This window comes from Strix uralensis, chromosome 3 (genome assembly GCF_047716275.1).
Source record: "Strix uralensis isolate ZFMK-TIS-50842 chromosome 3, bStrUra1, whole genome shotgun sequence".
In the NCBI taxonomy this organism is placed as follows: domain Eukaryota; kingdom Metazoa; phylum Chordata; class Aves; order Strigiformes; family Strigidae; genus Strix; species Strix uralensis.
In genome coordinates this window covers 111,598,423-111,615,847 of record NC_133974.1, presented here as the reverse complement: position 1 = coordinate 111,615,847, position 17,425 = coordinate 111,598,423, and the positions used below count along the sequence as shown (strand labels likewise).

General features: G+C 41.9%; 1 protein-coding gene across 2 annotated transcripts in view; it reads left to right on the top strand.

The window, feature by feature from the left end:
* The window catches only part of KCNK12 (potassium two pore domain channel subfamily K member 12), a 30,200-nt gene extending 17,716 nt beyond the window's left edge, over positions 1–12,484 (top strand). Inside the window, exons 2-3 of one of the 2 annotated variants that reach the window (XM_074863936.1) lie at positions 1,006–1,897; positions 5,475–12,484. In XM_074863936.1, coding sequence (XP_074720037.1) covers positions 1,006–1,897; positions 5,475–5,511 — 929 coding nt within the window. In that variant the 3' untranslated portion in view covers positions 5,512–12,484. Of the gene's footprint in view, positions 1–1,005 lie in introns of both variants that reach the window. The other variant, XM_074863937.1, reaches the window with a different exon arrangement.
* Positions 12,485–17,425: the final 4,941 nt, after the last annotated feature.

Sequence of the window (17,425 nt, the reverse complement as noted above, 5' to 3'; positions counted from 1 at the left end):
CAATTCCATCAGTATACTTTTTGACTGAACCACCGAGCATTTTTACAGGGAAGAGTGGCAGAGCAAGGGCAATACCTACAGAACTGAGCTTCAGAACAATCTTCCTTAGATAATATGTGAAATATATGAAATTCTTTTTCATAAAATAACTGGTACCAGCAAATAACATGGAGCAAACTTACTGTATGCAAATTTAAGATCACTTTTGCTGTTATTTAAGCATCTGCAGCTACATACAAGGCATTACTGCTTCTATATAAAATTCTGTGTATGAATAATGTGAAAAGACAATTCTGTAAAGAAGAGGTGAATTAATATTGCTGCTGGATCTTTCCAGAGTTTGTATGCTCCGATTTTTCTATTTATCTGTGTGGCGGTGTTTTTCCCTGCTGTAATTATCGGTCTGCAAGATCCTAGTGCTCCCAGTCTGCCAGGTGGCTTAAAACGGGGCTATGACTTTTCCTTCCTTCTGTGATTATATCAGGTGGGCTAGTCACAGTTGGGATTTGGTTAAAACTTTAAAGAGCTGTTATTTTTAAAATAATATTCAGTCTTTGGGAGATGGGGGTTTTTTTTCCTATTATACAACCTGAAACCTTCCACCTTCTCAGCAGGAGTGGTATTATCAGCCCTCGATAACAACGGTGTTATGCTGGGTTACAGCCTGTCAATAGAGAGCTTAAACTTTCCATCAGGCCATGCTGGCTCACACGCACGGGAGCAGGGAATGCATCCGCCTGCATTTAGAGAGTGGTGTTTCTCTGTTAATACCGTCTTTCATCTCTGCGAGGATGTTTTGCTCCCTCTTGAGTTTCGGTCATCTCGTTGACCTTTCTGGTGCCTTCTTAATTCTTTGTAAAACTCAGTTTCATGTTGGCCTAAGCTGACTTAGAGGTAGCACTCCTTTCGTCCAGTGAGATGGCACCTTTGTTAAGTTACATGTGTCCTGAACTTACGCATGGAAAACCATGTCATTAACGATACTCATTTATCTCCACACTTTAGGTTTTGGGATGACGACACCAGCAACTGTGGCTGGAAAAGTATTCCTCATCGTTTATGGCCTTTTTGGGTGTGCTGGGACTATCCTTTTCTTCAACCTCTTCTTGGAGCGCATTATCTCTCTCCTGGCGTTTATCATGAAGGCGTGCCATGAGAGACAGCTGCGAAGAAGTGGTCTCCTACCTCCCAACTTCCGAAGGGGGCCAGCTGTGCCGGGGGTGGGCAGCCTCGTGGGGTGGAAGCCATCTGTTTACCATGTGATGCTGATTTTGGGAATTTTTGCTATTACCCTTTCCTGCTGCGCCTCCGCGATGTACACAGCGGTGGAAGGATGGAACTACATTGACTCCTTGTACTATTGCTTTGTCACCTTCAGCACCATTGGCTTTGGAGATTTGGTAAGCAGCCAAAATGCTGCATACCAAAACCAGGGATTATACAGATTCGGAAACTTCATATTTATATTAATGGGGGTATGTTGCATATACTCCCTTTTTAATGTCATCTCAATTGTAATCAAGCAAGTTTTGAACTGGGTGTTGAAAAAATTCGAATGCAGATGTTGCCCAAAGTGCCATAAATCAAGTACCCGCCTTGGACGTCGCAATGCCATCACCCCAGGAGCTCGCCTACGTCGACATAATATCTCAATGGACGCTGATGGACAGTATGACAGCGACACCGAGGGGAGGAGGCTCTCTGGAGAGATGATCTCCATGAGGGAGCTGACGGCATCAAATAAAGTCTCCCTGGCCATTTTGCAAAAGCAGTTGTCCGAGACAGCCAACGGCTACCCAAGGAACGTTTGTATCAATACGAGACAAAACGGTTTCTCTGCAGGGGTGGGTGCTTTAGCCATCATGAACAACCGCTTGGCAGAAACAAGTGATTCTAGGTAGAGTTTTTGAAATTCCTTTTGTTTCTTTAATAAAAATAAAATGGTGATTAGGGTGGAATTATCACTGTAAACTACCAGAAAGTTTTAAATTCAGAGACAGCCTTGGTATTCATTGGGTGTTCAGCATTTTAGTTTCTGGGGGTTTTATAAGTCTTCTCTAATATGCAGTAACATCTTTACCGTAATGTTAAATTTTTCCCAAAGAGGTTTTTTGGAAGAGGCTTGGATGTCTTTGATGCAGAATCTGATGCAATTATAGAAGAATGGTGTGCATGGTTACAACGGTGTGAAAACCGACATGTTCTTCAGAACGTAGCCTGAACCCAAACTCTGGGTTAAAATGCATATAATGGGCAAGTTCGGCTCCAGATTCAAACTTGGGGTCGATAAGTTTTGGCTAAACCAGTATCTCATCATTTATTGAAGTCTGGATCTGGCCCTGAACTTTGTACTCGATGGTCTTTGGTAATTCCTCATAGCAAGCCTGTATATAACATACATGTATGTGACTGCAGTTACACCAGTTTTAGGGTGACTGTACTTCACTTGAATAATCCTACTGACTTCAGCGGTAGAGGATCAGATGGGCTGAATTCCCCTGACTATAGATGTTTTTTAGCCATTTTGGTCTGAAACACTACCTGCTACCTAATTCTTAAAAGTCAGGGGATTATCAAGAACCATAGTAAAAAGTGCAAAACTATTCCTACCCGCTGAATTACTGAAAACAGGCAATTGCCAACTTTGGTACTGACTTCATTCAGTGCAAGAGAAGCCAGTACCTCTGGTGTCAAATGTTTGCATCACCACTGAAAAGCTTATTTCATTACTTTTACATGAAAATAAGTAGCTAAAATGAATGTAGGCTCTCTGTTGTCCTAAATTTGCATATTTTACTCCTGCAATATTGTTTCAGAGATTCATGCAAATTATTTCTTTGTAGTTCTTTGGGGGCCCCAATCCTGTACTTGTTTCCCACAAATCTGATTGTGAAGGTTATACAGAATATCATTGCTTTGAAGCTCCCCCAGAAGCTGGCTTCTCCCAAAATGTTGGTACTATGTCATAAATTGAGCTAAGGCTGTTGCTACTGTCTTAAATCATATTTAACCTGTGCTAGCCCAAACCACTGAAGAACCAGAAGTATCTTCAAGCAAACATGGTCTAAGTGTCTAGTTTAGCATGACAAATGGGTGCATAGGAATTCCTGCAAATCTCTCTCAGAAATATGTGCAAAGCTCTGGATCCTTTCTCTAAATTCTCTATACTGTGCCACTCCTTTAAGGCTGTGAAGCTAATAAAAAGGCTTATGCTGATTCCAGCAAGGAATATAACTTAAGCTTGAAGTCTTGAGAAGCCACAATGATCAGCTCTTGAAAACAACTTGGGTAATTATAGGCAAGAACATGAGTACTAGGTTGATTGCTGAATAAATTGAAAAAGCTGATGAAAACAAACTAGGAATATTAGAAATGTTTGAAAATATTTCCATGAAGTTTTATATACATATTTTACTCTGTTGTTTATTTACTTTACTTTGTTTTGCATGGGTTTGGATATCCATCAGTTTGCTTTCCTTTAAATTTGTAGTAGTGCAAAACGTTTTGGAATTTAACCTCAGAAAACTAACTTCTAATTTGAAGTTTTGCACACTTGAACCTGCCAGCTGAAGTACGGCAATGATTGTATCTTTTGCCTGAAGGAGAAGGAACCAGAGCAGCAAATAAACAATCACTTGTGGATCTGTATCATACTATAAACGCAGTCACAGCTTTTATCAAGATGCGTTTGGCCAGAAACACTTAATACTTATGTTCTGTATCTACCTGATACGGACTCAAAGAGTACGTGGTATGGCAGAGACCGCATTCAAGAGGCATTCATCTGGCAGGAGCTTCCCTGATGTCAGAGAGACCCCCTGAGGTCCGTGTGTCTGTCTCTGTACTCTATCTCAGATGCTACGTTTGAGTGGCCCTTGGAAGAAGCAGGCAGAGGTCAGAGTGTTTGGTGATCCTTGAAGGATAAATTTAAGCAGATTGTGTAGGGGCAGGTTGTGGTCTGGGAAAGACTCGAAGACTGACTGCAAAGACCAAGTTCAGGAAGGCACCTTCCAGAGACGCAGGGGACATCTTTGGAAACAGCAGAGGCAGGGAACCAAAAGAATTAAAATATGTTCTTTTCCCCCGGGATTACCCCCAGGGGTAAATCTCTTTAACTATGATGATTTATGAGTTTGTTTATCAAGAGTGTGTATAGAGTGCTAATCTCTTTGCAACTAGACCTCTCTTAGGGTTGTATCTTGGTTGGTACACTTGCCATCACAGGGACTATTACTCATTAGAACAGACCCCACAGCATGAAGTGCTGCATAAATTGAGGCAGACAGACTCTGTCCCGAAGGATTTAGGAGTTTGAATAGATAGGACCCCAAGCCACAGCAGAATTACTTAGGTTTGTTATTTTGCTCATAAAAACATGTTCAAATGCATTAACATTCTGTGAGTTCAAGAACTATATTTTTATGACAACAAATTTGCAAATTAAGGGGGTTTATTTTTTCAGTAATTTGTTTTTAAAGGATAAATATTATAACTATGATTAGGGACCTGTTTAAATGTTTGTAAATTGTTTTCAAACTACCTATTCCTGCCTGGAAAATACAGTGAAGTAATATGAAATTGTACATACCTCCTCTGCTACTTCTGTACTTTTTCTGAGTCCAGTCAAAGGCAGACACGCAGTCTGTTATAATATGATTTAAATGTTTTTGAGTCTTTTTGGTACCATTGGTCACAGTGGTGCCATTGCAGGACCCTTTGTAGTTCCTATCGACTCCAAGGGGAGTTGGATTAGCTCCTAGAGCTCAGTTCCCTGGGGGATTTGGGCATCCGATTGCTACTCTATGCACTTAGGTCTAAAGTTCCTTTACTCCCAGGATCCTTGATAAACTCCATTACGCTTCTCCTTAGCCTCATAGGTGTATAAAGTACATGCCTAGTTGTCTACCAGTGCCCCTTTCTTGCAGCACACATATCCCCAGAAGCTGACACAACTCAACCACAGGGACCCCCAGCTCATATCTAAGCTTCATAAAAATCCCCAAACCCATCTGGCTCAGCAAGGCCAGTTTATGAGAGGGTTCAGAGCACGGTTACTGAGCTGGGTCTCACTGGAGAGCAGCTGACAAGGGGTGACATTATGGTTCCCTCATATTCAGTAGCCAAAATATTTTTCAAGGACGCATGAAAACCAAGCTCCAAATCTCTACTTTTCTGCTTACTAGCACTACCTGGACACCCATCACCTGTGTGCACGGGTACATGAGCCAAGAGGACATAGGAGGTTTGAGATCAGTCTTCCCTAGTCCTTCCTGGTCTTTCTTTAGCTTTTTTTTTTTTTTTTTTTATGACAACTTCTCTTTAAACTTGCCAGACTTGGGTACCTAACTCCTCTCTTTTATTGTGCGTGGTCCAAGTCAGGATTCCCCAGGGCAGCCTGCTTCTTTTGTGAATTAAACCCTAAACATGCACCAGTTGCACCAAGTGCAATTCCTCCTGGTATTTCATTTTCACAGACAAAGCAGATACCTGCAATACCCAGACACAGGCTGAAGCACAAGAAATCAGGAGGAAACTGAAGGAACGGAGTGGGACAGTGAAAGCACACTGCACTAGATTGCACTTTCTTTTCAGGTAACTTGGAAGTTGTATTACATTTTTGAAATTTTTTTTTCCCCACGTTTTATTTTTGGACAGCCTTGAAAGAATGCAATTAACTTAGGATTTAAAAGTTCATCTTCCCTGATACAACCCCCTCTGCACCACCCTGCAACAGCAGTGACTCCTACCTGGCACAGACACAGACATCCCAGTTGCCTGCTGAGCAGCTGTACAGGCAGCACAGGCAGGAGCTCAGACCCCATGCCCAAATTGGTCTTTTGCTGTCTGAGGCTGAGAAGAGCATTCAGGAGCAGCAGAAAGCTACAGGGCTTAGGACTTCTCTGTGAGCCAGCCCCTAGTGAGAGCAATGATTGCACAGACATAGGCTGCTTGGACTTCAGTGAGAAGAGAGGAGATACCATGTTCATCTGGCCCGTGTGCTAATGCCTTGCAGATGAGAATTAAAATTCAAGTGCAAATTAATAAAGCAAAATGGCCACATTCAAGTGACATCTTCTCTTTCCCCTGGAGCTCAGGACAGAATGGTTACAAGGAACAGTTTCTTGTGAAACCTGTAGTGTTTGGCAAATCACTGCATTTATTTCTTGGGGTTTGTCTTCCTTGTTTCTTGGACAAAGTTTGGAGTCACACTGAGATGTCATCCGATACTCTTTGGTTTCTTTCCATCTGCAAACACACCGTTTTGTGCAAAATACTCAGATCGCTTTTTATTTCCTTGCAATGCGAAGGATGTCGTTCAGACAATATAGATGTTCAGAGAAGTAATCTCATTGACCTCAGTCACAGATGGAAGTTTCTGAAGGACAAGGCTGTAGTTTGCCTGTGGCCCCAAGGAAGAAGTGTTGCACAAGTAACTCCCATTACCACTAGCAAGACATACAGAGGTACTTTAGGCAGTGGTTGGGGCCATGCAGCAGTAGGAGCAACTAAAAATGGAAATAAGAAGGTCTGTTTTAAAGGATATTTGTGCCTCTTTGACATGTACATGCTAATTGCTAACCCAACTGCCAGCTCTAATTCCAGCAAAAATTACTAGTGGAAGACAGGAGAGGTATAAGAACTACACTAAAGCTCTTGGTGACCGCCCCATGTCATGCTCGGGTTACCCAGAGGCGCAATGTGATGCCGCCTGTCAGTGTAGCACCAGTGTCCCAGCCCTGGCCCTTAGTCTCTTCTCCTCCCCAGCTTTCTGCAGGTGAAAATTTGGGTATACTACGAGCCTTTACCTGTATTTAAGTCATGTCTTGACTTGCTACGGAAAGGAGGACTTTAGCAGCAGTGGAAGCCATATAGCCAGGCATGCGGGCTCAGTATAAACCTGATTGCCTCTGTGGGATGAATTTATAATTATATGGAAATTAGCTGTAGCAATGAGACCGTTCTCACTTTTTTGTGTTTTTCTAACCTTTAACTTGAAAAATATTCGGTGACTAATTATTGCAATGAATGTTCAGAGCTAATCTAAATAAAATACTTTGCTGATTGCTAGCAAATCTATGGATATGGCTTCTGCTCTAATTGGATTACTAATGTGCCTCTCCAAACCGACACACATTTTCAATGTTATATTTAAATTATACAATAAATGTTATGTTACATAATACATTCAATTAGGGCATATTAATACTTGATTCGCACAAAATAACTAATGAAGTGTGCATGGCACATTGTACAACCAATATGCAATTTCTTTTTTGTGAATATGACCATATTTGAACTCATATTCTGCTTTCGTGAATGCTCGCGCTAGGAAAAGAGAAGCATTACATTGTGGAAAATGCAGGAAGGTATGGCCAGTTCCACTGAGATTTGATGCATAGGGTATGCATATTAGTGTATGCACAGGAGGTGGTTCATTCTGTGTTATAAATATGTTGTGTAGCAATGGCACAGAGGAGGGACTACAGGACTACTTCAGTTTACATGGCTACAGATTGAATGTAGCTACCAATAAAGATGCATGCCTTTTTTCTCATTCTTTTTGTTTATTAAATGTGTAACATCCACACTTTAATTACAATATACCTGTAAACCACCAGAAAAAAAAAAAAAAAAAAAAAAGGAAAGATGCAATTGCCCTAAATATTGCATAGCCAAAATGAGGTCTAGGATCAAAAACAAACTTTCAGCTCTCAGGAACAAAAATGGTGTAGTTTTGCTTTGAAGTGGGGATGCAAACCTGCGGCCTTCCTATCTATTGTGTTTAGTAGTCCTTCCCTGGAAACACAAAGAGTAAGTATCGATACAGTTCATAGCACACTACCAAATAATCTGGCAATTTAGCATGAGAAAAAAAAATGCAAGCTTTTCTCCAGGTACAGCAAGTGTACTGTCATCAAGGAATGAAAAGTGTGCAGAAAGGGAGAGGCTCAGAAGTGTTTTCCAGCAAATCCAGCAGAAAACCAAAGACTTGCATTGCTCTCCATAGGCACATGCATTATACCCAGTCACAAAATGGTGAGACACTGTCACAGCCCCAAGTGGCTCTTTTTGCATCACAGGCTCAGCTACCTCTTCTCGAGCATGGAGAGAAGTATTTTGTGAGACACGGGGGGAAGAGAGAGGGACCCCACACTTAGACTCACCATCTGCACTTCTCTCGGGAGGTGAATGAACACTGTCAAGGGCTGATTTGGGGAAGACGATCACCCAGCCTACTACCAGAAAAGCAGCCGCGCTGGTCCATTACAGTGATGAAGAATATTTTGGGTATGTTGTAGGTGCAGATTCCCACGTCTCCTGTCCCCCCAGTGCCAGGGCCATGTCATGTCATGCCCGGGTGTGTCCTAGCCAGCTCCCAAGCCTGGACTCAGCATGAGGATGTAGGTGGATTTGAAATTGTGTAACACCATCGTGCCAAGTGTTTTCAGGATTAGGCCCTCCAGCAGGTGATGCTTTATCAGACCATCTAAGAAATACAAAGATGTTCCCATAATCCCTTTGTGCTTCACAGACTGAAAGAATACTTTTTAAAGCCAGTGAATCAGTGCAAAATTAATGCTTTTTTAATAATATACAATAAACATAATGAAAAAAAATTACTGATATTTCTAACAATGTGCAATTCAAATATTTTCTCAATGGCTATTATTTCCTAAGTTTTGTATTAGTGAATCAGTTTTATTCCCTGAAAGTAAAATTATGTCCAGAAGATTTGTGCTTATAGTAACATCCATGGGTTGTACAGGTAGTGCAAGAATTCAGTTCGACTTTTATTGTAAAACCTCAGTATCCAAAAGCACAACATGTGAAGAATGATTTGGGGTTTGAGTTGTGTGTGTGTAGACATTGTTTATTTACAAAAATAAAAAAGCTGTTGTTCTACATATACAGACAGACACTTTTTTAGCTCACCAGAATACTACCTTGTTGAATACTCTGCAAAAATATTCCCAAATTTCGAGCCAATTTAAAGTACTTGAATTACAATGTATCTGCTCAAAGGCATTCCTGTTTAGTTTATTTCTTTTTTAAAAGGGCACAGCTTGGTAGGTATCTTTAATGGAGCTGGCATTATTATCTCCTATTACAAACGTCAAGAATTTTACTTCTGCAGTTAATTCCACTAGTTTTGGTATTTACTTACTTCTGTGTTTCATTAATTGCTAATTATAAAAGGAATGACCATTTCTGTGCTGGTTTCTTGTTGGTATTATTTTTCTGTTTGCATTGATTGCAAACAGCTGAAATATTAACACCAACAAATTATCCAGCAAATGTTCCCAGACACACCAAAATTGGACACTTTTCTGAATATTTTTCTTCTAAAAATTGTTTTGTAAAATCAAATTATGAGTATAAATTATGTGTCATGGTTAGAATCAGCAGACTGAATATTTTTCCTACCAACAGAAACCCTTGACATGAACTCAGTGAAAGATGCTAAAGACCCATTTTTTTGTAAAAAGACCTTCCTGTTTTATTTGCCCTTTTTATCTAATTTGTTTAAAATTTTTGAAAGAACGTCAGAAGGATGTAAATCCTATTTGGAGAATGCCCTATGTTGTACATTTACTCCTATGAATAGAGCTTCTAAAGAGATTAAAATCAAGACTACATGATCACTTCAAACACAATTGCATGTACAGATCTTCAGAACTTGAATATTTTTACCTATTTGTCAATTGCAAACTAAGAGCATGCTAATGTAATTCTAAGTCAGGCAAAGCTCAGGTGAGCGCTCACTATTTACCACTTTTATTAAAAAAAACCACACAGCTACAGCATCGAGAATAATTTACTGACTTGATGCACAAAGATGTTACTTTGTAGGTTGGTTTGGTGCTGGGAGTTTACACCCGGGTGGTTAAAGCAGCTCGGCTGGGTGATACCAGGCAAGTCCTTTCACTGTGCCTCAGTTTGCCATCCCCCCAGCCTGCCTCAGCTCCTAAGGACAGTGTTTGTCTTCAGGTGTTGTACGTGCCTGCCCCTGTCCTTGAATCAGGGCTAGCAACTGTGCTATTTGAATTATCAAGATACAAAAAAATAGAGAAAGGAAAAAGAAAAAAAAAAAAAAGAAAAAATTTTAAAGTGAAAAAAGAAGACTAACATTATATTGAGCCACTGTTGAGAAGGAGAGCAAAGTGCTGTAGCCTGCACGAGACTGTTTCTGGCCACCTTTGAACCCTGGTTTGTTCCCAAGACTGGAGCGTTTGGGAGGCAGGTGCAGTTATCGATTCGTTTTACATTCAGCTTCTGCAATGGCAAAGCAGTAATGCTGTGATCCTACTTTACTCATCAAATAGGATAGAGAGATTTGTTTATGCTTTCTGTGTGATGACAGCATATATAAATATTACAAGATGAATCAATTACCAAGTCTGGTTATATTTGCTATGACATCTTTATCAGTAAAAAAGGGAAAAAATGTTTTACCATCCTACAAGTACAGTGAAGCAACAAAAGAAGTGGTGCTCTGAACAGAAAGTAAAGTGCTAAAATACACAGTTGGGCCCCAAAGATCAGACATGCAACACAAAATTACCACAGTGTTCATTTCTAATGCTCAATGCACCTGCATCTCCAGGGAATGCCTCAGTTGCTGACAGCACTGGGGTAGTCAAGGCTTATATTTTTTTCATCTGTATGAAAGCAAAATGTATTTGAGGACATGCCTTAGTCTGAGTAGCACGCAGGGATGGAGTTGTCTCCATCCCCAAATTTAGGCATGCCCATGGTCCAAAGCCCATGAATACTGGTCCAGTCCCCATCAGCAAATGGACCTGCCTTGGGGTGTCTGATTTTTGGACAGCAGCTGAATGTTATGGCAACCTGCAGCCGCCTCCTCCAGCCAAGACTCCCCTGGCATGAGATCCACCCCACCAACCAGCCCCCTGGTCTGTAGCCAGCAAATGTACTGCCAGGAAAGCGGTGCAAATCATCAGCAATGCGGTCATATCCCTGCCTTCTTAATGGGCTAAAACCTTCAGAAAATTATTGCCCATTATTCACAGCCTACACACAAGATGCCATGATTTTCAGTTTTCCTATGCTGATCATTCAGTCCATTTGACAGCTGACCTTCAAATATTCAGATATAAAAAAACCCCAAACCCCCAATATCAGCACATCAGAAAAGCAAAATAATCCTAAATGAGACAGTAATGATCTCACATGTAAAAGCTGTGAGCAGAGCTGCCTCTCTCTGTAGCAGCCAGCTGCTGCTGGCTCCAGTGGGAGAAGTCTGGGTTCAGGAGAGCATCAGCTGGATGTTTGGGGTGCTGGACATGGCCCTGTGAACAGCTGCAGCACCAACAATGGAACTTTCCAAACAAGTATCTGCAGCTGTTTCTACACTGTTAGGGACATTTTTCATCACCAGTACTGAAATCAGAGGATGGCAGCAAGTCTTACACAAGCTTTTTACTGTCACCGGTGAATATGGGTATTAGCCAGGGATTATTACAACAACCGGGAGGAATTTCAGCTGAGCATTGGTCAGAAAAAATGACATTTCTCTGGCCAGAAACAGCTGCAGCAGGTCCCAGTGCCTGGCATCACTCAACACATTCCCAAACTGTTGAACAATACAGAAATTACCTAAATAAGCCAAAAGAGCTGATAGGTTCTAGGAACCAAATGCTGCTCTTGCCTGAATCTGGAGTAAATTAGTTGAAATGCAGGTAGTAAATAGCCTAATTAAATAGGTGCGATGACTTTTGAATGCCTGCTAGAAGTCAAAAGGAGCTGTACGTACTTTTCCAGCACAATTTCGGTTGTGTCAAGAGGTAAACGAAGTATAAATTCCTGTAAAACACTGATTAGAAAACACAGATTTTTATTCTCTTTCAGATGATGCTTCCTAGCAAAACACTAAACAGGAATAAATTTCAACATTGAAATCTATTTAAACAAGTGGCGTTTTTAAAAATGCTTTAATTCTGGGTTGACGGGAACTTTGCCTCCAACACAAACATAATTGTGAGTGCTCGTACTGAACCAGTCCTGGTTTTTGATGTCAGCTCAGGAATTTCCCCCTATAAGATCTTTGAATGAAGAGGACTAAAAGCCATATACAAAGCCAGTTAAATACAGATCCCATTTCTACTGGTACGTTATATACAGTTTGCAAACAAAAATGGATATTTTGGGCTTGGCACCCCTTCATTCACAGAAGCATGGCTACGGACCTAGGAGGCAGAGACGGCTGATGAGCAGCCGCATTGCAAAGCGGTGCAGAGGCGTTGGTGGAGGATGTGTAGAGCTGGTAATTAATGAGACCGTGGAATAACCCACTGATGGTGTTCGGGGAACATTCCTGTGTGTTTTTAATGCTGTGATACATGACCAAGTATGAATTCTGTACATCTGGGAGAATGTCAAATTCCAGGTGATATTTGGATTGTTGCAATTAAGCTATTACAAAGACTTTTGAAATAAACAGGAGAAAAAATGTTGCCTGGGATGTGTATGCAAGTACTCTTCTTTACTGACCATGATGGGGAGCAGGAGGTGAGGCAGAAGCACCTCCTGGCTGAGAGATCCTCTCTGAAACGTATGGCTTAGAGACCACGGAGCCATAAGGGGAGACCCCACAACCCCCCAAATACTGACTAAACCATGTGTGGTCGAGCAGAGCCAGGGAGGATAATAACTAGTGTGACATACTTCTAATGTACATGATGATCATCTATTAAAGTCTGCAGCTGACTGATCCTTTGCTTTACAGTAAAATGGAGAGCAGATGGAAATTGTTTGCTCTGCAAACACCTATAAGGAACTTCCTATATATCCCCTCTCCCCAACTTCCATTGAAATCAATAGGATCCATCTGTCTAAGGTATTAAGATAAATCCTGGAAATTTTGGTATTGACTAGAAAGGCACTTAAAAAATCAATCACACTGCAAACAGAGAAGTATCACTGCACTAAACGTGAAGGCTTGCTAATCTTGCTAGATAACATGGACCCAAAGTGCAAACCTTTCTGGTTTATAAACCAGCCAAAACCCATCTTGCTATCCCCATCTCCTTAGCTAATTAAAACAAGCCCCAACAAGAGCTGGTGCTGGGCGCATGCTCTGGATGGCATCCACTGCTGCAGTGCCCCAGACAGACACACAGCCTGTGAGGGCTGGCTGACAGCTCCTGCTTGCCAAAATGCACACAAATTGTTTTCCCAGCAGAAAGGGAAGGCTGAAGAGTTGCAGCCACCAGAAGTTATGCTGGGCCAGGCAGCGAAGGTAAGAGGGAAGCTGCTGGCTGTTCAGCACTGGTTTCATTGATGCTAGGTGTCCTCAAATGTGCTGACATTGGGAGTACCAATTCCCCTGGGATGTATTTGGGGGTCTCCCATTCTTCAAAGAAGTCAAGATTTTCAGACTATTTCAGTTTCTTCAGAATTCTAATCATGAAGTTCTCCATCACAAAGTATGGGGGCAAAACCCTGGTAATCTGATAGGTATTCATATTTACAGAAAATTCCTTTTTTTTTAAAAAAAAATATCAGTTACACTTTCTATACCACTCCATTTTGATGTTACTCTTCTGGTTCCTTCCTGGTTTGCACATATATCCCTTCCTGAGGAACCACCAGCTACCTCAGTTCATTTCCTAAAGGGAAAAACCCAGTACTGAGCTCTGCTCTCCAAGAAGGCAGCAAAGCAAATGAGAGGAAGAGAAAATTCACCTGGACGGGCAGCACCAGCAGCCCCCACAACTGCTCCAGAGATCTTTCAAGTGGCTCATCCTGGCATAGGTGAAAGGTCACTGTGAGAGCATCCATCCTTGGTGCCTGTCAGGAGGTGGGAGAAGACAACTGGCTTGCTGGGAGATGACTTCCCTTGTTTCTGCTGCTGGTGGAAAGCTCATCCATGCTGCCCTCTGGTAAGCCTGGGCTGGCTCACTCAGACCCTCCATGACCCCTCTAGGAGGGGACAGAGGGCTGCCAGTACCCAGCCATGGCATGCATCTGCCTCCAGCCCCCCAGAACCCTTTCCAGAGGCAGTAGTGTAAAAACAGCCCTTAATCCAATTTATTGCAGCAGGATCCAGCCCTCATATAAGGGCTGCATTTATATTTATATTTATATTTACATTTACATTATGCTACACTACAAGGTGTTTACATTACAGGGATGATAGGGTCACCTCAGGCTCCCAAATATGTTTCTGGGATCTTGTTGCATATGCGTACTGGTACCAGCTCAGCGTTTGGGCGGTCTGCTGGTACATCACTACCGTGCCGCGTTGGCTCCCCTCCTTTCCAGTGTCCCCCACAACGGGCACACCTGCATTTTTGACACCCCTGTCCTGCTCCCAGTTCACTGAGATGCAACAGAAGACCGTGGCCTTAATTTCAAGAGAAGTGAGCATGCTGGATAAAACCCTGCACGAGGGCTGATATGTACATGATAAGGCCGTTACAGATGATTCATTAGACCTTGTGCAGTGTGATTTGAGGTATAACGATGTATTATGTTTTTCAGTGGTTCCTGCCACTGAGCTGCAAACTTCATTGGATTAAGATGACTGCTGTTGCATTTTCCTGGGTCTGAGCTTCAGTCTCCTTCCACCTCCTGTGGGCATCTTGATCACACACTGAGAAACACACAGTCGCCTCCTTCGCAAGTCTATATCCTATCCAGAAAGTGCGTTTTGTGCAACTATTACATTTATATAGGGAGATTACATAAAGGTTAAAATCCAGCTCACCCTAGTCATGTAACCAGTTATTTTGGTAGAAATGAGGCTATTTAAATGTGAGCCAAAAGAGATCTCACCTGAAATACCCTTGAAATGTGCTGTAGAAGTCATTAAAGCCCTCACCATGCTCCCTGTTTGTCTCTTTGCTTTTATCCAGTTTAATTGGTCTCTTACTCCATTTATTCCTCTGCCTGCTTCCAGGTCTCCTGTTTCCTGCTTCACTGCTTTACTCTTCCAAACTAATTCAAAAGCGGTGTGTGAACTTGTGACCTGCTGAAATCAGTGACAAAACCTCCACGGCTCAGCTGATCGCCACAGTGGCTCTAAAAATAAATCACGCCCTTGCGTTTGCACTAAAACTTCCTGTTCCGCTGCGCTCCCCAAGCAATTCCTTCAAAGGATGAAATACTTGTCATTGGGAGTAATTAAAACCAGTTCATATCCTGTTAGGATTACAGGTTTAAAAATCTGAGTGCCAGGGAAACAAGGCGTTTACAGTTTTCATAGGAAATGAACTCCCACAAGAAACATATAACTTAATTTTGCTGTCAGATGTTCCCACAGACTCTTCCTGAAAGTCAGCCGAAGCTGTACATATGTGCCTGAAATCAGTTTTTTAAAAAAAGTTAGATTTATATTTAGATTGTCACCCTCCAGTCACTCAAAACGGTTCATGTGGGAAGTTTTTAATGCTGTGATGAAACCCTTTATTTAGGAAATTATTGACATTTGAGTGTCTATAATCACAGCTATACTGTTGCATTGACTTGAAGGCTGCTGGTCCTCCTGCAACCCATGAGATCTTGCACAGACATGAGGTCCCTTTCCAGGAGAGCCATCGTCTGCTGCATCCCCAAACGGCCAGTGAACTTGTGAGAGACCCTATAAAAAAGATGTTAGGTGCCATTAAAATTGAGAAGAGTTGGACACAAGTCTCGCCTCCCCAGAGTTAAAAACTGCTTTCCTCCATAGTGTTACTCTGTTTTAATTGTAAACTAAGCAGGCAGAACCTGAAGCAACACATTTGCATTCTCCTGGAGAGATGTGCTTGCAGGGGAATCTTATTTCCCATGCAATCTTCTGCGTGAAAACTTCTGATTGCCTCTGACACAACACATCATGTTGACACATAGAGAAATGGCTTCCTGAGTGATTCAGCCCTGGAGCAGTGGCAAATGATTGGGGATACTTTCTCTTTGAGCATGTTTGCAGAAATAGGAGAGGCAGCTCCCTTCCCTCATCCCGATAGCTGCAGGTACTGCAGGTGGATAATGTTGTTCAAAGTTTGATGTCCTTAAGTCCATCACCACCCAAATGTCAATCAGTTGACAAAATTCTGTGTATATGGCCAAGGAAATTATTCTGACCTTCTTATGTTCCCAGTAAACTAGAGAAAAGAGTAACAAGATACCCAGTGGAGTGGATCTAATGCATCTGTAATGGATGTGCTTGGGTTTGCTTTGGTAAGAGTAGCCATCTAATTGCATCTCTTTGCTTTCAGTATGGTTTGTTCTCCTGTTACATATTACATCGAGGGCAGGCACTTGCATACTGATAGACCAGTGAAAACGTGCCAGTTCCTCTGGCCCATGAGTTCTGTGCTGTACCTCAGATGTCCTGTCTACTTCCAGAGATAAACCCTCCATCCTTGCTGAGCCACGGACTGGTGGCCACCCCTACCTCTTCCTGGGGAAACTGTATGGAACAAGTGACTCCAAGACTCTGCTCTTTCAGTAGGAAATATGTAGGAATTTGGTGGTAAGTGTCTTTCAAATGAGGGATTTCTGCTAATTTGTGATGTCCAGGAAAGGAAAACTGTTTAGCCTGACACGCTACAGCAGCTTAATGACATGACAAAATAAGTGATGAAATTAAGGGAGGGACCAAACGCAGGGGGACTCCTCTGGGTTAACGTGAAGGGGTCACTTTGCTCTATCCACATGCTTTGGGCTCTCCCCAGCTCACTCCCACCCTGGTCAGGCAGGGTCTGAAGTCTTCTCCTGCACTCCCGGCCAGAGATGTGTCCGTGCCAGGAGCTGCCACAGTCCGTGTCTCATTACATCAACTGGATTGGTGATGCAAAATCAAACCAATTCATCTGAACTATACAGGGAGAGAAACACTCACTCCTGAGATCTCTGCAAATCAGGTAAAACCCATCAGCAATTAGAAACAAGCCGTTATTGGACGAGATTGTTCATACCCATATAATGATGCTGGATCTTTGCTCTTGGCTCTTCATGATTGCAAGTAAAATCTTGATTTGTACCAATATTTATTTTTATCTTCCATCTTCCAAAATGTACGTATAATTAAGCAACCTCTCATGAGCATCAGCTGTACTATTACAGAAGAGATGAAATTTTCCTATATAGATCTAATAGATGATGGTAAATGTTAGCATATCCTTGAGAACTGCAAGATCATTTAAGCAGAAATTGCCTTATATTAAAAATGGATTATAGACAGTTACAGGCTGTATCCACAGCCCTTTAGAGAAAAAAATGAACCATCAAGAATAATTTTTTAGTGACTGTTTCCATTTGAAGTACGATCACCTTTTTTCTAATTCCTCAGAGCATTTTCAACAATGAAGAGCCTGTGGATGAATTAGGTACACCGCCTTTGCTCCCTTCTGCCGCTGGTACTTCTACTGCCCGTGACTTCCAAGTGTCTCATGACCAGCTGTAAGTTCATCCTCAA